Raw genomic sequence first — 21105 nt, 5'->3', positions numbered from 1 at the left:
CTGCTGATTTTAAGTGCAGCACTGTCACAGGTAATGATCAGCCAGAGTAGAAAACATCTGACTCCCTTGAGTGTGAATGTTCCAGAAGAGCGCGTCAACAATTTGCAATCTTTTTACTTACTAATCAGTCACAATGAGTTCTTTTGTGTATGTATTTTCTAATAAAACCAGTCTAAAAGCATCCATGCACTTAAATTACCCTGTCTGAGCTGAGTGCTGGATGCCTGTGAGCTAAAACTGCCTCCTTAGAGGAAACCACTGCCAGAGCCATGAACCGTGAAATTCAACTGGTCACACAGTTAATGAGCAAAGAGGGCAGCATCATGCTGAAGGACAGGAATAAACTAGACTATTAGTGTCCGCATTATTCACAATTACGTGAACTACTTTGCTCTTTCACATTACTTAAGCCAGTTTTAAGCCACGGGACTACAAATGCATGTGTCCACGTCTAAATGCATGCACAAAGCCACACAAACAAGCTACAGCTAATGTGGAGGTTTAACAAAGTTCATATTCAAGTGTCAGAGACCATTCATCAGCTGACGCGTACGCGCCCGCTTTACTGTAGAACGACTTTCTGTTCTCATCCTCTGTTCTGCATACTTCACTGGGCATGAAGGGTGTGTGAGTGCTACACTTTTATGATATAAAAGATGATGAAATCCTCTAAGGTGCAGACATTTTGCCGACATTCTGTGGCATTTAGTGGTTTCAGTTCAGGTTAACATTGGTGTTTAGGGAATGCATGAAGGCCAGTGTGTGTTTGTGTGTGCAGAAAAGATGTCAGTCACTCACCTTCTGGGTGGCTGGATTTCCTAAAGCAATGACAGATTTTCAGGCTAAAGACTGATACGCTCTTCCCTTCTTAACAGTGGATTCCGTGAAATCGGAATAATCGGGTTGACAGTTGCAGGAAGCAGATATTCGCTGTTTACTTGTCATTCACTGTATTTTGCACTCATGATAAACAGACAAATGTGTTTTTAACTATTTAAGAGTTTCTTTTTATAGTTTGCTTGCAGCCTGAGCACTTTTGACCAAGCACATTTAAAAAGCATTTGGTTAGGGAACACATTTGTGGAATAACAATCTTGAAACAATCGGCTATCTTGTAGTGCTGATTTAGCATTTTTAATATCTTTTTTGACTATATATGTTTTTGTACCCATGAATGGTGGATGCAACAAAAAGTCTTGCCCCTGCTATCCTCTGTCTATCCCCTGAAGCTTAAATCAGCAGATTAGCTGACAGGTTTTTAGATTGATATTAAATTTCTTTTATTGCTTTCCTCATTGTTTGATGAATCATTAAAAAACAATCTCCGAACTAAAATAAAGCCCCTCTCCATGTATAATGCACTCATCACCAATCACTTAGCTGCTCTTGTCCTATGACAGCTGGGATAGGCTCGAGCCCCCACAACCCTGAAATGGATAAGCAATTAAGCAAATGGATGAATCAGTGTCTAAAGCCACTGAATTCACTAACATTTCATAGTCCCAGGTTGCCAAATTGCTGCCAGTATCTTCCAGTATCTATACCCTACGACATGGACCGGACTTGTGAAAGTATTTTCTGTCAGTGTAAAGATGTTTAACTACACATTTGACATATCTTAATGTAAGAAAAAGAAGTGCAATTTAAATAATACATCTCTGCTGTGGTAAATTAAAGAAATCTGTCAGTGCAGCTCTTTGGACTTAAATTTAAAGAAATAAAAGTGTAAAATTACAGAAAGTAGCTCAATGGTCAGACTGTCCTGTAATTATAATTGACAGAAAATATCATTTTATTAGAACATGCAGGAACTTTTCTGTCATGTCTTAGTTGATTACTTTGGTGCAGTATGAAGGGCCAATGCTGGAGGTCTTTATTTATTTTAAAGCCATAAAATGAAATCTTTATAATGCTTTCTAATATGTTTTATATTGCTATAAAATGTAAAAATACAGTTAATATTTTCCAAAGCCATCCTATGGGGCCGGTTGGTGAATTTGCAAGGCCAATTCAGGACCCCAAACCTTATGCTTGACACCATTGTCCTACGACGTGCATATGAAAGTATCATGACTGGCTAGAAGTTAAACATGCACAGTTATTTGTGAACAATCAGCACATGCAGCTCATATTTATTTTCATCCGTAGCTCATATTCTCATAGCTTATATCTTACTTTTACACTGAAGCTCACCAGTTGTTTTAATAGTTTTGTTCTCACCCTGTTGATTATGTGATGATTTTCCACAGAGATTCATCTCGAAGGGCTGCACTTGATCTCACATCATAGTTAGATAAAATCAACTACATCCTCTAATATACCAGCAAAGACCACCCATTGTCACTGGCCTTGTGGCATCCCATAGAGAAGGACCCAGTAAAGACTACACAAAGAATTAAAAAGATGACAAATGAGTGACTTTAAAACTACCTTCAACATTACGAGAGTCCTTTGTGTTTGTATTTGTCCATTCGAGACACACGCATACACCTAACAAGAGATAGATTCTCAAAGACTTGGAATTATAACTTATCAGTGCGGAATAAGAAAATAAAGTAAAACAAAAGCCATGGCAACAATAACTGAGTATGGAATTTAAGACATAACTAGCATAATGCTTTTTGCATTGAGCTGTACCTTGCAGGTCAGATGGCTGGCTGGAGCCGTTCACAGCCAATACTGCTGCCATAACAAGATAAATTACTCTGTTGGTGTCTCCCTCTCGTTCTCCTTCACACACACACAGACACACACACGCTGCTATTTTCTGCTGTCTTAAACATCAGCTGCATGTGTAATATAAAGTACCTCATTTGTTTGTATCTCCTGTCAACAGACAGTTTATTTCACTTTAACTTGTTTTGCTTTATTTTTCAGGTTAAATAAATAAATACATTTGTGACTGTGTGACTGACAGCGCTACGTTATGACTTGGTTGATAAGGAGTCTCACAAATTGAACTCAAAAGTACTTTGATATCAGAAAAACCTGCCCCTTTTATGTGTGTGTGCGTGTGGAGTCCTGCCTGTACCCCTCAACAGTAACATTTAACTACAAATCACAATTTTGCTAAATAAAAGGATCTGGCTTGCACATGACTACCATTAACCAATGCTCGCCCTTGACGGCAGAGCGTGCTGGTTACGAGCTGGGAACGAGCTCGCAAAGAGCACCCGGATTTTTTGCCACCTGGGCGGTGCGGAGCTGTGGGGGAAACACAAATTCATTGGCAAACCAGTAAATAGGGTGTACAGCTCACACCATAGTCTATAGTACACAGGAGTATTAGGTTTTTACGTATACGTTGTTAAGTTGTCTTGTGGCAACTGACGAATTGAAACAAATGAGCGTGCTGTGTCTGCAACAGCGCGATAAAACATTACCTGTCCTTTTATTAACTGCACAAGTAGTGGTGTCATTAGCTGCTAGCTAACTGGGTAAGGGTGTCATGGATCTGTAGCTCTGTCCACCTTTTTAGGGAACATATTTAGTTTTAAAGTAAGTTACAGGGCTTATATTTCATTAAAAACTATCTAATATGCATATCCACATAATTATGGATGATTATAATTATGATATTTAAAAAACACACTGTTTTAAAGAAGTTACATTAAGAAACATATATTAGATTAATATTTCAAATATGACAAAATACTGATTTTACAGCAGCAGAATTATTGTAGCTCTACAGTTTAAACATTTAATAAGCTTTCTGCCTGCACAGAGTGGATAGTGAAACAAAATCCTCACAAATACATTATTTTATATTTATTCCTTTATTTTTTATTCTTATTATTTTATTATTATAGTACTAGGAATAAATAATAAGGGAAGGATTCTGGATCAGCAACATGATGAAAACTTGTGGCCATAGTATACACAGTATTCTGGAGAAAGTCTAAAATGTCACTGTATGTGCATGTGTGTGTGTGTGTGTTTTATGTGTATAGATTTTTTTAGATTATTCCTCATGATATAACATTGTCCAGATATGCCCTGTAAGGACAGGAGCAGGAAACAGTGACAGAATGAGCTGTTTGAGGCTGATAAAGGCAGTGGATCCTTCAGCAGCTGGATTACAAAGAGCACAGGTAACATTAACACATGTACCAGTTGTTGCATTGCAGAGGTACTCAAGTATAAAAACAATAATAAACACAATAGTTTTGGTTCTATAACATTTTTCTATCGTTACTTTATTATGGATTAGGTGTTATTAAGTGTGGAAAATTAAATAATAGATTAATGCAACAGGAAATTGTGCCTTGTTCTCTGATGGACAGGAAGTGGAGAGATAGATGAGATGGAAGGAGGAAGAGAGGCAAAGAGTGACTCACAGGCAGAGCCGAGTTTATTTCCCACAGTTTTTTTTTTTAATTTGTTGCTTTATGGTTCCATGTGCTGTCACCAATCTTTGGATTTTATTATTGTCTCATAACACTTGTTTAATCGGAGACCATCTCTCCTATGGACTTTAAATGTCTACAGTCTCAGATCAACACAGCCCTGCCCTCCAGCACTATCAGCAGCAGGAGCAGCAGTAACCCCTCAACAGCAACATTGTACCCATCAAGAAAAACATAGGCTATGTTTGCGTTGCATTGTCAACACCTAATGACAGTGATATAGTATGATACGATTCCATATTCGATTCTTGATGAATGTGGGTTGTTGTTATTCAGCCTGGTTCTACGTGCCCCTTTTTAACTTCAAACATCTCTGCATGGCCCTGAGCTTTCACCTGGACTTATTTCATGCATTATTGATTTATTACAGACTGGACATAGAGGGTGTTGGCTAACTTATGTCTTATCGCCTTTATTGTTTAACCTCTGCAGTGATGACTACAGCTCTACACAGCCTGGCTATGATCCGGATAAATTTGCGATTGGTCATTTTAGATAGCATTGATGATTTTGTGTTGTTGATTTTTTTGATGTTTTGTGTATGTCTCATCTGGTGCTCTCTGTGCCTGATAAATAAAGTGTTTTGTTTATTAAATTTGAATTATCACTTTAACATGAATAAATTTGGATTCTTAAGTTCAATTTGTATCTGGTTTTGTGGTTTTAACACAGAGATCTTCACACCCTAGAAGCAGATTTATTTTTGAAGAAGGGGGAGGGGAGGATGCCTGATTACACATGAAGAAACTGTTGCTCTTGCATGTGTTTTTTATGTAGTTGCAAGAGAAAAAAAAAAGTTGTCTAGCTTATACTGTATGCTGACCATACACTGATTATCAAGCTAGACACAAGTAGAACTGACTAGAAGCCCAATCCTATAGTACAGTATTAAATGCTCAACTTGTTTTGTCGATGTAAACAATTATTTGGCCTGTAACTGGATCTGGTTTGACAATTAGAGTCGCTGAAAAACAAACAAACAAGTCTTATTATTCCTGTCTTTATGAAAAAGATCAGTGTACATAATGAGAAGCTAGAGCAGATTTGAGCATTTTTACTCTAGCTCTGGTAAAATAAACATTTAAAAAAATATATTTTTTTAAATGATGCCTTTATTTGAACAGTCACTGCAGAGAGCAACAGGAAATGTAAGAGAACAGTATGACATGCATCAAAAGATTTACCAGCAGGAAGTGAAACCATGGATGTACATTATGAACCTTGTGTATTTTCTATAGTCTTCTATAGCAAGACTAACATCACTAGTATTGGATTGGGTTTATCTGTCAGATAAATATAGAAAAATCTAGGAAAGCAGAAACAAAATAAATCTAAACAAACAAAACTGCCCCCTAAACCTCTCCCACAAGACAAGAATGGTCCCTGGATGTTGGACGTTACTTGTAAAGGGTTACTGCCCATCTCTGGTCATTACCCATATGTTGAGTCCATGCATTAATTTGATTTTGCCCTCCTTGTCCCTTCGTCCTTGATTAGTTTCAGCTGTGTTCCCCACCTGTATGTATCCATTTCCTGAGTCTCCCCCTGTCCTGTGTTTGATTTTCCACATTGTTGTTCGTTTTCTTGCTCTGCTTTCCCTGACTTTTCTGAGTATGTTTGTAGTCTTTGGAATGGTACCCTGTCACCATTCGGATTTTGGGCTTTCTTTTTGGTTTTCTGGAACCGGAAGCGTTAAAGCTTGTTTAAAGTTTATTCCTGTCTCAAGAATCCTGCACTTCTGTCCATAAATGTGTCCTCCACACAACAGTTCATTAAACACTGATGCACTTATGGTTCAAACTCTCTCCAAGGTGAAAATCCTTTGCTTTTTACACTGGACAATAAAAACGTCTTACTTCCTACAGGGACTCTTTTTACTTTCTAGACCAAATAATTTATGTTCTAAAGTGTTTTGTCAAAGGCGGGGACCTACCAACATTCATCAATATGGATTTAGAATAATAATAATAACAATCAATAAACAAATTAAAAGTGCTTCTTTAAACTTAGTGAGATATGGTGGATAGCTGTAGAAAGTAACAAACGTACAGGTGGAAATTTCCTTAGTGTCGATTTTTTTTACAGCGCACACAACGACAGCTTTATGTGCTGCTTGTAACTTTTTAATGCGGGGCATTCAATCATTTGGGTCACAGAAATAGTGTCCGCATAGTTTTGGAGCAAAATGAGTTGTGTATTGCGGATAACTTTCACCTCTTCTCTCTGTGTGTCTAAGTGTTAAAACTCCTCATCATATACATTTCTTCTCTTCCTTTACCTGTTTTTGTTCCCTCTGTGTACAGAGAGAGAACACACACACACACAAACATGCTGAGTGTATGTTTGTGTGTGTGCTTCCATCAGTGCCAGATCCCGCTGAGTATTCCTGCTTTCACATGAGGTGTCTTCATATGATAATCCCTTTATAAAGGACCCACAAACATGCACACACAGACACACACTCCTCTTATTCACTTGTCATCCTGTCTAAATGGAGAGGGAGACTTCCTCTGGTCAGGCAGTCTTCTGCATCTATTCCCTCTCTGAAAATTGTCATGTTCTCCGGGAGAAAGGCGAGAAACAACAGAGAAGACAAAAGGCAGAGAGAATGATGGACAGCTACTCCATGACATTTGAGAACTGAGATAGAGACAGTTAGTGGGCTGCTGTTGGCTTGTTTTCAGCAGAAATCCACAGAAATTCCAGGCAAAATAATGTTTATAGAAACTTTTCTTGGAGTTCTATTCATTTGTCAAACAAACATCTACTAGTCTTTAAAAAAATAAATAAAATAAAGCAAAATCTAAAGATTATCCCGACTGGTTGAATTAAAAGAGCTCCTGAAATGATCGGCACTCAAAGAAGAACGTGCATGTAAAGACAAAAGGACTGATTATCATTATTTCGTTTATCTCGGCTAATGTTGTTTTGCAATGTGAATTAGTCATTTCCTGGGCCTGCTGAGGCTAAATCAATGTCATTATTTATTCAGTATTTATTTCTGTGTTTATTTTTTTCTCAAAATGCTCTTTCCTCTCAAGCGAGCGCAAAATTGTCTTCTGTTGGAGGAAAGCCATCAGAATCTGCTATTTTTACTCAGTCAGAGTAATTAGATACAACATAATTTACATAAAAATGCTCAGACATAATCCCAGTCATCGAGGTAAATATGAAATGCCTTTGGAAGAAAATCATTTGGGTGGGATAAATAATATGGTTTCTCCAGGGAATAGGTATGACTGCATAAACAACTAAAGACCTTGTTCTAATGGTGTACTCATAAAATCAACTTTTTTAAAGGCATTACACTCTAAAAAAAAGTCACTTGTGTTGCACTGATTAAAGAAAGAGACTGCTTAAAATAAGATTATCCTTGTTTTTTTAAAATCACATCAAAAATAATGACAAAAGTCCACAATAACCTTATCACAGGAGACCATAGAAATTACTTAAAGGTTGTTAAAATCTGCAGTTTTACTCCCACTTTGCACTCTCCACTGGTTTAAAAAAAACAAAAAAACAATCGGTGCAAGAAAAGCAGTGGAGTGGGAGGGAGATAGGGAATAGGAAAGGGGGCTATCATCACATTTTTAAACACTCTCCGCAGCAGTGCTGACAGATCGAGAGAAAAATTTCAGCCCAGGAGCCTCTGGAAAACCACCCAACAGGAGCCACAGCTTCAAAAACACCAAAAATACAATACAGCTTTCTTATGTTTTTGGCTCTCTACGGCAGCTTACCGCCACATTTCCTTCTCTCTCTGTCCCAGTCTGCTCTCCAGAGTTTCAAGGCAGCAAACCTCAACGTTTATGTGAAAAACTACCACCTAAAAGTTCTGAACAGAGTTTATCACTGTATGGGTACAGCAAATATGTTAAGCCAAATATTGCGTTAGCATGGCATTAGCAGCTGCAATCCCAGCAGATCAGTTAATCTTATAGTCCGACCACATCGTTTGATGACTCAGTTAATAATTTTCTGTTATACTGTAGCTGCTTTAGCATGCACACAGATGATATATGTGTGAAAGCCACTTTGCAACCCACGCTCGTGTTGTTATAAATGGGATCATAACTTAGAAAATGGGTAATGTTAAAATAAGACCTAAAGTCATTTATTTGGAAAAATAAACTCAACAGGAAATGGTTTACTGAGGTCATAAATCAAGCAGGAAGTGATTTTTATGTGATTAAGTGTAGTAATTAGGACATTTTTATAGATAACCTTCAATGGTCACAAGCTGCTCTATTGTATGATTTACATTTTAGTCTTTTTTAATGTAATCATCAGGCAACATAATATCGTCATGCTATAATCACATATCATAATACAGTGCTCCCTTGGTTCACCTTTCATGGCCTCGCTGTTTCGCGGATTTTTTAATGCAATTTTGCTCATTTTTTACAGCGCACTGTGTTCTGCGTGCTGATTAGCTGTAAACCACTGTCAATCAATCTCGTGCCGCATCTCCTGTACAGTCAGAATGCGTTCAGCTTGTCAAATTTACACAAATCTTCGATCACTAGCAGTGTGACTCTGAAGTGAAGTTTTCTCCCCAACAAACACAACAATGTCGACTAAACTTTTGCACTGTCACAGGCAACTGCGGGTGCCTTTAGTTTCATTAGAGGTTAGGTTAGAACTTTGAGAGTGTTTAAACAAGATAGAAAAGTGTGAAAATGTTCATGCCTGTCTGAGAAAAGTGTATAAAGTGTGTAGTGAGGAGTTTTACAGCCTTAAAACATCTATAATAATTGTAAAAAATAAAGTTGGCTATTTTGCAGATTTCACCTATCGCGGGTTATTTTTAGAATGTGACCACCGCGATAAACGTGGGACCACTGTATTGAATTTTTGTGGTGATAAATTAGTTATGTAATTGTGGTGAAATTAGAATGATACAATGCTAAGTGTTCGTCATTATATCTCATCGTTAGGCTATAATATGCTATCTAGATTAGAACCTTCAAGGCCCTAATGCTGGGCATACACTGTGCGATTTTTGGCCCATTTTGAGCCGATTCTTCAGTCGTGCGACTGTTTTGGGGATCGGCACGAGTTTCGCCTTCATCGTGTCTCGTGCATCGTGTAGTATACATGGGGTAACGAGAAGCGATTAACACCTCACGACCAGCTCCCGATCATCAATCGTTTGGTCGTAAGAAAATCAAACCTGTTTGAAATCTTGTTGGCCGTCGTGATGGTGTCACCGCAGGCTCTCACACCACGCACGCGCAAACACTTGACATCAGCATGTTAGCCACAATGCAAAAATACTTTGTCTGTTTTGACGCCTACGTTTTGAATCCAGCTAACTAAAGTTATTTTCAGCGTAGAGTTGCAAAAAACACTAACCTTGTGGAAGCTGCCATGGAAAATTTTTTTGATTGCTGCCTCTTCAAAGGTAGCAGTCTGGAAGTCTCCTTTGTAGTCATGGTTAAAGAACGTCAGTGTCTTTCCAGAGTCTGTGGGAGGAAAGTGGTGGTAGTGAGGTTGGGAGGATAGATAATTTTCCCATTCAGTGCAAATGTGAATTGAGCACATGACTAAGTATTACAAACATGCATTCCCTAAAAAAAGAAATTCAATCAGAAACAAACAAAATCAAACTGCATATTTCAAGTGTCTGGACTAACAGAAACAGCTTTTTGAATAACACATACACTGTTGTATTCACACTAAAGACTCAAGATGTAAGCAAATATATGTCACTCACTCAAAAGTAACTCAAGCCCAAACTAAAATGCAATTTTGTTGCCTTCTTGCTGTATCTGGCTCAATTGGGAAAGCAGAGAAAACTAAATGATTTTTTAACATCCTCCAGCTACTCCTTGGATCTCACATGGGATCTCATACACTGATATGGAAATGGCAGCAGATCAAGTCTTATCCAAGTCAGTGATGTCCAAAACATTTCTAAAAGTTCACCCTAGGGGTGAGCTTACCGAGTGTGCACTGTTTTCTGTGATAGGGCTTATCACAGTATGACACAAACACTTACTATACAGCCACTGCACCATGGTAAGTCTTCAGCCACCATTATCATCATCATCCCATCTGTTTTAACTAAAACTGACTTTATATCATACTCAAGCTGTTTGCTGATCCACAGCTGTAAATTTAAGGCCATGACCCCTTTTCATACATATAATCAGTACCATTCAGAAAGAGTTAAATAATACAGGTATTTACCAAAAAAAGCAGGAACAGTCACTGTAAAAAGAAAGTATACAGTCTGTCAGGTTTTATGTATCAGGACAAAATGACAAATCTGGTCCTTATCAGCTCTTTAAATCGGATGACTGCAACCTCAGATAAACAGAAATATGACATTCTTGTATATGTCATTATTTATTTAGCAAAAACTAAGGCAAAAAGCAGGAAGAGTGTGTGACAGACTAAGTACATCCAATGATTCAATAGCTTGTAGAGCCACTTTTAGCAGCAATAACTTGAATTAATCATTTTCTGTATGACTTTATCATCCCTCACATCATTGTAGAAGAATTTGTCACACACTTCTTTATAACACTGGTTCAGTTCACTGGTTTTTGTGAGTAATTATTTATGCACAGCTCCCTTCAGGTTCAGGTTCTGCTGGAGCATTTCAATCTGGACTTGTGACCAGGCCATTGCAACACTTTGATTCTGTTCTTTTTCAGACATTCTGATGGAGATTTGCTGCTGTGCTTGAGATCAATGTCCTGCTGCATAACCCAGTTTTGGCCAACCTTTAGCTGGTAGGTGGTTTTTCCCAAATGTGGCATTGTGTACTAGGACCAAATATCTCCATTTTGGTCTCATCTGTCCGAAGGACATTGCTCCGGAAGCTTTGTGGTTTGTTCAGATGCAACTTTGCAAACCTAAGCCCTGTTGGCATGTTCCTTTTAGAGAGAACAGGCTTTCTCCTGGCAGCCATTTAACATTTACCATGCTGACTGAGGCTTATAGAGTCTAAGATGAAGCTCTTGGGTATTTTTACAGTTTGGGAGCAATGCTAAACCTGACATTATGGTGAATTTGCAGGGCCACTGTCAGAAGGTCTTCCACACAATGATGGAAATTGACTCATAACCTTTCCCACATTGATCGGGAGCAATAATTGCTTCTCTGAGATCATTGCTGGCGTCTTTCCTCTTTGGCATTGTGTAAACACACACCTGAATGCTCCAAACCAAAACCTCTGCTTTTATAGAGGTGCTCACACTGGTTAATCAGGTGTACTTAGTTTTGCACACCTATACTCTTTGACCTAATTTTTGTTAAATAAATAGTTTTGTAGTTCACCTAAAGTTGTATTTACATAATTTTAAGACCTGCTAAGGAAAAGATCATTTTTATGTCCTGATACATAAAACCTTAGATTTGAAAAAGGCCATGCTTTATTTTAACCATGTCTGTATCTTTGATTTTTATTAATCCTCGAGGTTAAATAGAAAATACTTTTTATTGTTTTTGTTGTTTCCACAAAGTAAAACAAGCTAAAATATGACATTTTGAAAGTGGAAAACTGCATTTTGTTCCTGAAATCATTGAGACCATTGTGTATGTTTCAGGGCATATATAGGCTTGTATACAGTGTGCAGCATCATTGGTGATGTGAAAGCTAACCTTGACAGAGGTGCACCAGTAGCCTTTGATTCATTTAAAATCAAATGTGGACTGGTCGGACCACAGAACAGCCTTCCATCTCTAAAAAGTCTTTAATAAGTTTGGATCATGGTGGTGTTTCTTGTTTAGATGATTGTTTCTTTACATGACAGATTGTTCTCCAGTTCTCCAGATTTCAGACGTATTAATATATTGTAATAACTACTGCAGTAGATAATACTCCAATCTCTGAATTCTAATGTTTACTTTTACAAGGCATTATTCTTCAATTTGTGAAGTAATATGCCACATTATTCAAAACAGTAATGAATCCCCATCTTCACTTGTAAGGCATCATTTTCTTTTTCTGTCAGTGACTTCTGAAATGCACCATTTTTCCCCGCGTACACATCCTTTCCAGTCTTTTGATGCCTCTGACTCAAATATTTTGAAACACATTAATAGCATCCATTTGAAAATAAGCACATATAGCATGGATACAATTAACCATGGGTTTAAATGATCATTGCATTCCTCTTCTTTCTTTTCTCTTTTTCTTCTCACAACGCGTCCCAACTTCTTAAAGCTGCATAAACCATAGTGGATTAAAACTGTAGTTAATGTAGCATCCCAGCTGGAATCATTAATATTTAGCAAAGACTTCTAAGTTTGGCTTCATTATGCACTTTCTCTGTTTACTTGGAGGTGCTGGGAAAGCTGTAGCAAACATCTGCTATTTAAGTCTATACTTGTCAAACTGTGATGTGCGAAAATCCAGCTGAGACAAAAAAGGTAAAGAAGAAAGAAAATAGGTGATTCAAACTCACTGTCAAGAATCAGTCCAACTAACGGGTCGTTGTCCTTGTTGAGGATTTCCCACAACGCAAAAGGTTCCTGTGGGGTCTCGGGAAGTAGGCGGAGCATCATAGAAATAGTATAGTCAGATGGTAAACCCTCAGGGTGAAGATACCTGTCACACACATGAAAGGACAGGCAAACACACACATAGCGAGCTTAGCGGTGCCTGAAAGGCTTGTATGCACTAGGTGTCTTTAAAAAGTGTGCTGTCTGTTTTTAGCTGTTGTGATTGCTTTTAGAGTGTTTTCAGCTGCCTGAGACTCTATGAGCACCAGCCTCTTTTTAATCACAGAGCCTAGTCTTTTTATAGGTAGCTGTCTCCGAGCACTTCAGGCTTAAATCTCCTAAGCTTCAGTTTTTCAGAGTGGTTGTCACTTTTCAGAAAATGAGCAATCAAAGAACAAGAAGCTGAAATGGAAGTCTGTTGACAGCATCAAGTGGAAATAAGCTCCGAAAACATCAGAAAAGACCTTGGGGATCGAAACTGGAGCCACTGAATGCTCTGAGTGCTACTGAGTGTAAGCAAACATGTATGTTGTATTTAAACATACACCTGAAGTATAGTGCTACTGTAGATACATACCAAATCTTTTAACCTATATGAACAATCTCTTCGAATGCTTTAAAGTTCTTCCCAGCACCTTGCATGTGGGCCAGTGGTGCAATGTCTGACTATGGATCAGAAGATTCTAGGTTTGACTCCTGGCTGGCTCGATGCAGTTTTAGCTTTAAAACATGTTCTCTTTCACTGTAAGTTCTGTACCTGACTTTCTAGAGATGTGTAATTCCAAGAAATATTGAATATATTGGTTAGCCGGGGATAGTGATAGCTCAGTAGGTAGAGTGTTTGCCCCATGATAGCAAGGTTGGGGGTTTAAATCCACCAAACGGCTACCCTGAGATACCCATGAGCAAGGTGCTGCCTTTATACACTGCTCCCTGGGTGCTGGATTGGTGGCTGCCCACTGCTTCACTGAGTGAATGGGTTAAATGCAGAGGACTAATTTCCTATGGGATTAATAAAGCGTACACAATGTCAAATTATCAAAACATTGATTAAATGTTATTTATTTATTAAAATAAAAATGTACTTATTTATTTAATTGTGTGTTTGTTTATTCAAAACCTTGTACATGTTTGAAACTGTAGATATAAAAACACAGACCAAACAAAATAGTTAATTTTGTTTAAGGTACAATGGACAATGACACAGTTCTGTACACCACCACAGTTTAAATCAAACAATCAATGTGTGATTGTAGTACAGACTTTCAGCTTTAATTTAAGGGTTGTAACAAAGGTGCTGTACTGTATTGTAACTGTTTCGGAATTAGAGCCATTTGTATAAACAGTCCTCCATTTCTAGAGGCTCAAAAATAATTGGACAACTGGCTGACAGGCAATTTAATAGCCAGGTGAAGCAGTTTCTCTCATTATACTATGACAAATAGGAGATAAATAACCTGCAGGTGATTCAAAGTGTTTAACTTGCATTTGGGAGCTTTTCGTGGAAACCATCAAAAATAGATCAAAAGAGATGCCGAACGAAATAAAAAAGGTGATCATTAACCAAGAAAAACAAAATAAATCTATCAGAGAGAAAAGAAAAACTTTAGAAGTGACCATCTTAACAATCTAGTTCATTCTTAAAAAGAAAGAATACAGTGGCCAACAAGATCGAAAACCCGGAAAGACCACAAAAGGCAACTAAAGTGCGTGATGACAGAATTATTTCCATGGATAAGAAAAACACCTTTACAACATCTAAGTCAAGAACACATTCAACGAAGTAGGTGCATCATCGCCAAGAACTAAAAAGACTCATTCATCAATGTAAATACAGAGGCATTTACTTTAACCATAAATCAGAAAAAAAGTCAAACATATTAAAAACACAAATGTAGCTTCCTGATTTGGCACACAGCTATCAGAAGTGTGTGAACCCAGGCCTTAGGAAGGAGAAGGTAGTGCATTACAGATGTTTCTGATTCATTTATCATCGTGTCCCTGTGTCGTGATCATTCTTATGGCCAAAATCATCTTTGCTTATTTGCTCTAAGATCTAATCTCATTCTTAATGACACTTGAATAAAGCTATGCCCAGCTGCCAACTCCAGATGTGCCAATTGTTCATCAAGCATTTGTGCTGTCAGGCGAGTTAGCAGTCATAAAGAAGAAATGTGATCAGTTGTTTCTTGGCTTGGGTAGCGTGGTGCTGCAGTTGGTTAGGACAATAACCTCACAGTTAGAAGGTTACTGGCATGCTTTTGTGTTCTCCTTGTGCCTGCGTGGCTTCCTCCCACAGTCCAAAGTCATGCATGTTGGATGTTAGATGAGGGGCTATCTGTCTGTATGTGTTAATTCTGCGAAGAAAGTGCAGCCTGTCCAGGGTGTACCCAGCTTTTCACCATGTGGCAGCTGGGATAAGTTCCAACCCCATTTTAAAGTAGGATAAGTGGTTAAGAAAATGGATGGATGTTTTTTTGGCTGTTTAAAAGTTATTGTTATATTAGATGCAGACTCCAGTTAAGAGTTTTCTGACAAGAGAATCAATTAGAAAAGCTAAACTGTGTGTTCAACTAAAACAGAGCAAATCATTAATGAAAATAAAGAGAACAGTAATCTGAGCAAATCCACTTCCTTATCAGACGAAATAATGACGCACAACTGAAATACAATTTCAGTGGCACAGTAACTCATGTGTCTTGTGATCCATCACAGTTCACAGGTTCTTGTAAAGTGTAATGTGTAGAAACTGATAAGTTATCTTGCCATTGGTTGGCTGTATTGCACAAACTAATGAGAATTAAAATCCAATGAGAAGTCGAAGAGTCTCTCAAGCAGTCATACCCAGGACAAATTTATTCAGTTCACCACCAAAAGAAAGTGTTTGAGTTCAGGAGTATTTACAACCATAACCAAAAAGTATGGTAAAAATATGTAAACACATCAGCATGTTATACTTGGCAGTGGCCATAATACTGATTTTAGCATAATGGTGATAGAAAGTCCCAAACCACACCTTCCTTATGTGGGATTCACCCATTAGGACCACTCCATCCTTCACCATGACCAATAAGATCACTGTTATAATTAGTTTTCTTTGTGTCCTTGGGCAAGACACTTCACCTGCCGCCTACTGGTGATGGCCAGAGGGGCCGACGGTGCGATAAGGCAGCCTCGCTTCTGTCAGTCTGCCGCAGGGCAGCTGTGGCTACAACTGTAGCTGCCTCCACCAGTGTATGAATGTGAGAGTGAATGAATAGTGGAATTGTAAAGTGCTTTGAGAGTCTCGAAAAGCGCTATATAAATGCAATCCATTATTATTATTTTATTACCTAACCATCTAACAGGATACAAGTGGTATACAAAGCAATGTTTCAAGCTATCATATCAAATGGTATTCAGTGAACTTCTGTCCTTATCATTTTATTCATGCAAAATGTAGCAACATGCAACCTTAAAGAATTTGGAGCTGTGTTTGGAGTTTATAAAGCTCATTAACGTTGAGCACAGTTTGAGTGAAAGCCCATTAGGTGATCACTGTTTGTAAGTTTCAGTAAAATCTGACCAATACTCAAGGAGGACACAATTCTTGTGATGTGAACGGATGGATCAATGTTCATTTACTCACTTGGTGGGCTGAGACACCAGGGCATCACGGTGTAACCTGTAGCAAGGGAAGCTGTTGAATGAACCCGGCTCCAGAGAAACTCCAGGTATGGTGCTATACTCCTTCTCTACCAGGCCAAACTTCTCCATCATACGGAAACCTGCAGCAGAATCATCACCATTAACAATTTGGTGTAATAATCAATAATCATTGCTAGCACCAGTATGTGGGCCATCATGATGTAATTGCAGTCATTATTATTTACTTCCTCTCCAGGGATTTCAGTACAGTGCATGGGCCTGTGTGATTGGTATTTGAAACTCTTACCTGCCAACGTGTTACCGCTCATCAAAACAGACGGACAAGCTGAAAGAACAAAACTGAGTCTGTTAGTTCATTCAACATTAGCACAAGTTCTCCTCGCCTCCATTTTTTTCCTGAGGATACATATCTCCTTTTCTCCCAGCTGAATTTTATTCTGTCCCTCTTCCCTTCTGTCTACCTGTATCCCCATCTGACTTGAACTCATTTTCCTCTCGGCCTCTCTCTCTCTGTTTTAAACATGAGCTGGTGTTACTCACTGGCAGTGGCAGCCTCACAGACAAAGGTAATGAGCTGCTCTTCTATTTTCTTCACAGCGTCCAAATCGTCCACAAAAAAGACGTGTCTGTCACTGGGTTTGCTGGCGATATTCACCAGCTCGCCGTAGTCTGCGTCCGCAAAGCCAATTGCGAAGATAATGTAGCCTGAGAATGAAATTAAATAAGAAGACTCATTACAAGCTGGAATTAATTAAGTCCTTTAATCTAACACCCTGTTAGTTTTCTTGCCGCAGCAGCGTGAGAGATACAGGACTAAAACAGAGAGGTCGAATGAGGATTTTCTCTGATCTTCTTCCTGGACTCTAACCACACACACTCATTATAACAACATTACGTATCTCACCGACTGTCACAGACTCATAGTTTAGGGCCAGAGTAAATCATCGTTCATTGCATTTCAGGATTAATGACGTAAATACCCACCCTCCACCTGCATCTCCTTGGACACTTTGTTGACATCGTCTTGTGAACGTCCATCGGTCAGAACGACCAGGACTTTGGGAACGCCCCTTCTGGCTCCCGCCTCTGAGGTGAAAATAGACTCCTTCACATGTTTGATGGCTCTACCTAACAAGAGACAAACCAGAAGCAGCATAAAGAAGAAAAATCACACACATGTTTTCGTTTTGTTACATTACACAAATGAAGCACGGTTCAGGCAAAGCAGTGAAGTCGCACTTGTTCCTGGCCAGATGGCACCAGTAGCCTTCAGTAAACTTCCCAGTCATCAACTTAGTCAAAATGTTTAAAGGTTTTTTGAACATTTGTGTGTATAAGTTACAATTAAATACAAGTTTGAAATCATTTTCAAATCATTTCACTTTTTCCCCAAAATGTTTTCTTCCTCTCGGTTCCTGTAGATAGTGTTTAATACCGTTGCTGACCACTTTTAACACCTCTCTTTAGATTTGTAGCTTCGTATTTTTACATTTTGGAGCAGTCATTTTATCATCAATCATGTTTCCCAAGCGAGGCTCGATGCTGATAAATGTTTTGGCAAATGAAAGCTATTGGAACCACGGATGTCATCTCTAATCATCTCAAATTCTCTTCCCCACATCAATCAAAGAGGTGAAACCATGTGATCTTTGATGCAATTTTAATGGACCTCCTAATTTATTATTCAACTGACATTAATAAAATACATTACTGACTCCATAATTATCAGACAAGTGACCCAAAAGCCCCTGAAATTAGATTTAGGCTGAGCGATTAGCATTTAGAAAAAAAAGAAAAGCCAGAAAACAACTTGTGACTTGTGTATCTCAATGACACCCAAAGACAGAAAGATAGACAATGTCACAATCTGGTTTACAGCATGCTATCAAAAAAAATTAAAAGTCACTTGCTAATGGATGTAATCAGTCAATAAAATCGGTCTAGACAGTTTTAAAAGGTTTCAGGAGCCACCCACAGCAAAGCAACTGAGGGGATTTCTGTGCACACCTGTCAGTGAATTTAATGATGATTTATGTGCATCACTGTGCTTTAAGCACCTCGAAAAGTTATGCAAAATAAAATTCAAAACAGCAGAAAAACTTTGTAGCACCTACAGCACATTTTTCTTTATAATTTTTCCTTCGGGAAGCTCCTTCTGCTGCCATCAGGTAAAAGCATCGAAAAATTAACTCTGAGTAGGTGATGGATGGTCATCTAAATAAAAGAAACTTTTATGTTTTTTTTTTTCATTTATCACAAATGAATGCATACAGAGCACCAACAATAAGTCTAATCAGTCATACATTGGTAGGTAGTTTCTATTTAATTCCATCATTTGCATTTTGTCCATTATAATTTGCTGGAAATGATTAGTTGAGCTGTGCTAAATGTTGCTCATATCCAGATGACCTTTTCATAATAAAAAACCCCATCAGTCCTTCTCTGTCCTCTTACACTCTCATCTCTCACTGCTCATGTGTTTCCAGGAGTTATAACAAGAGGTGCAGACTCAGGAAACTTTGCACTAAAACCAGCGCATCCATACATGGCCCGCCCATTAACTGATACTGCTAAACACTGTTATTAATTCTTCTATGTGTGCATGATGTCTTTCAATTTTTAACCACACTCCACATCATATCTTCACTTTCTCCTCTTTGTTTTTTTTTTTTTTTTTGAGAGTGAGCTGTCACTGATGAAAAATGATAGAGTGCTTGGCCTGTAAAGTGTTTTGATGTCAGATATCTGCCAGTGCTACATCTGTTTCTACACTGTCTTCTCTTCATGATGGGTGAGACAGCAGCTAGCCAGGCATGAAGTGACACACTGGACAGAGTGGGAAAGAAGGAAAATGAGACAGGGGAGGGGCTAAGTGGATCGTTGAGGATAGGAAAGAAGACAGAAGAGTGGATCCAGATGGAGAGAGCAAGTTAAAAAAAAGTGATAAAAAAATTATTGCAAAACCAAATCATGTCAGGACAGCTTGAGTTCAGAAGCCCATCATCAATCAGCGATTCATTACTTTGAGTGTGTTTGTGTAATCTGTGTCATTTTACATTTGTTCTGGTGTCTGGCAGTTTACCAGCTTTGTTGTTGTCACTCAGGAAGAGAAACAATATGGGAAAACAAAAGATGCTTAAATGTTTTAAAATTCCAAGGCTTCATGCAAAAAAAAAGAAGAAAAAAACAGAAAAAAGTTATATTGCAGTAGGAAACGCTCCCTCCCTGTTCTTTTGTGGCTGTAGGTGGAGGCTGTAATGTTCCCTCTGGAGTATCATAAATGGACAGAGCCATTAAATCCTCTAATCTTTAAAAAGTTACAGTAAGCTCATGAGAGTACTTAAAATTTTAATCAGGGTCATGAAAAGCATTATTGAACATATACAAAGGCTTTAGAAAGGGTTTTATTGGTTTCACTGGTTTGACTAATGTACTGGTGGAATGAGTTTTATAGTCACCGAAACTCATTCATAATTACTAATTCTGAATTCATAAAGGAGTCATAAACCTAGATGAATTGAGTGAGGGTCCCAGAAGACTGCATTAATACAGATGAAGGGTGCTTTCTTAAAAAAAAAAGGTCACACCCTTACTAATATAATGTATGACTGGCCATTTTATTAGGTATGCCAGGGCTCTAGACTAACTTTTTGCCATGGGCGTACCGGTATAATTTTATAATAATTTATATAATATAATGTGTTTTTCTGGATACACTGTGCTTTTTCAGCTTTTAAAGATTGATGACACCGTGTCAGAGCACTGGCTATGAATTTCAGAAGGATCAGGCCTTAACTTAACAGAAAAGTTAGCAATAGTTCTTTTCCTATTACAGCTACATCCACTTCTGTCGTGCCTAGGCTGCTCACTAGGGCTGGGTATCATCACTGATTTCTATAATCCATTCGATTCCGGTTTTCAAAGTCCCGATTCGATTCAACTTAGCCTCAGACAGTCAGAAATATTATAATTCTGATCATTTATCAGTACTGACTCCATCAGAATTGTGAACATCACAGCAGATGCCTTTGTGTGAAAGTAACTGAGAATAAAACAGAAAAACATGAAGGAGATTTTCCTGGTCTGGCTTTTTATAGCAGATAACCTTAAAAATATTCTACAATGTTCTGCATATAAAGTTTAAATTTCTTCAGTGTTGAACAACAGAAAAAATAGGCTTTCTTGTCCGAGGTCATTTAAGTGAAAAAAAGAAAAAGAAAAGAAAAAGACAGCAGCCGACAGCGCTGTAAACAACGGTAGACTGGTGGGTAATAAGCGAATGAATAATACAGAAAACAGAGATTGGAGACGGGAAACTGTTCTTGAAGTACAGAGAGAGATAGAGAGAGAGCTAGCTGTGCATGAAGTGTGATTTTAATAGTCGTGGAAGCATGTCCGTCTACGGGCCGTCGGGTGAGAAAGCGGAGAAAGACAAAGTTGATTCTGATGCGTCGGTCCGTTCTGTGTTTACGTCTTTGTGTGGAATCCGTGTACCTGCTCTCATTTACTGTTTGGTTGTTGTTGAAATGGTTTTGTGAGCTTTAATCTGAGAATTCTGGCGTTTCTGGCAAAACACAGTTATATTTAAAAGTCGATT

General features: G+C 38.3%; 1 protein-coding gene across 2 annotated transcripts in view; it reads right to left on the bottom strand.

The window, feature by feature from the left end:
• The window catches only part of LOC146377252 (collagen alpha-1(XIV) chain-like), a 153116-nt gene that overhangs the window by 46462 nt on the left and 85549 nt on the right, over positions 1 to 21105 (bottom strand). For both annotated transcript variants that reach the window (XM_084942671.1, XM_084942672.1), the window contains exons 28-33: positions 17493 to 17636; positions 17049 to 17213; positions 16795 to 16833; positions 16489 to 16627; positions 12824 to 12966; positions 9762 to 9871 (exon numbers count right to left, since the gene is read on the bottom strand). In XM_084942671.1, the coding sequence (XP_084798797.1) occupies positions 9762 to 9871; positions 12824 to 12966; positions 16489 to 16627; positions 16795 to 16833; positions 17049 to 17213; positions 17493 to 17636 (740 nt within the window). The remainder of the gene's footprint in view (positions 1 to 9761; positions 9872 to 12823; positions 12967 to 16488; positions 16628 to 16794; positions 16834 to 17048; positions 17214 to 17492; positions 17637 to 21105) is intronic.

Source organism: Perissodus microlepis, chromosome 11, assembly GCF_051167445.1.
Source record: "Perissodus microlepis isolate ML-2025 ecotype Zambia chromosome 11, ASM5116744v1, whole genome shotgun sequence".
NCBI lineage: Eukaryota > Metazoa > Chordata > Actinopteri > Cichliformes > Cichlidae > Perissodus > Perissodus microlepis.
The sequence above is the reverse complement of the archived record's forward strand: the minus strand, read 5'-3'. Positions and strand labels throughout refer to the sequence as shown.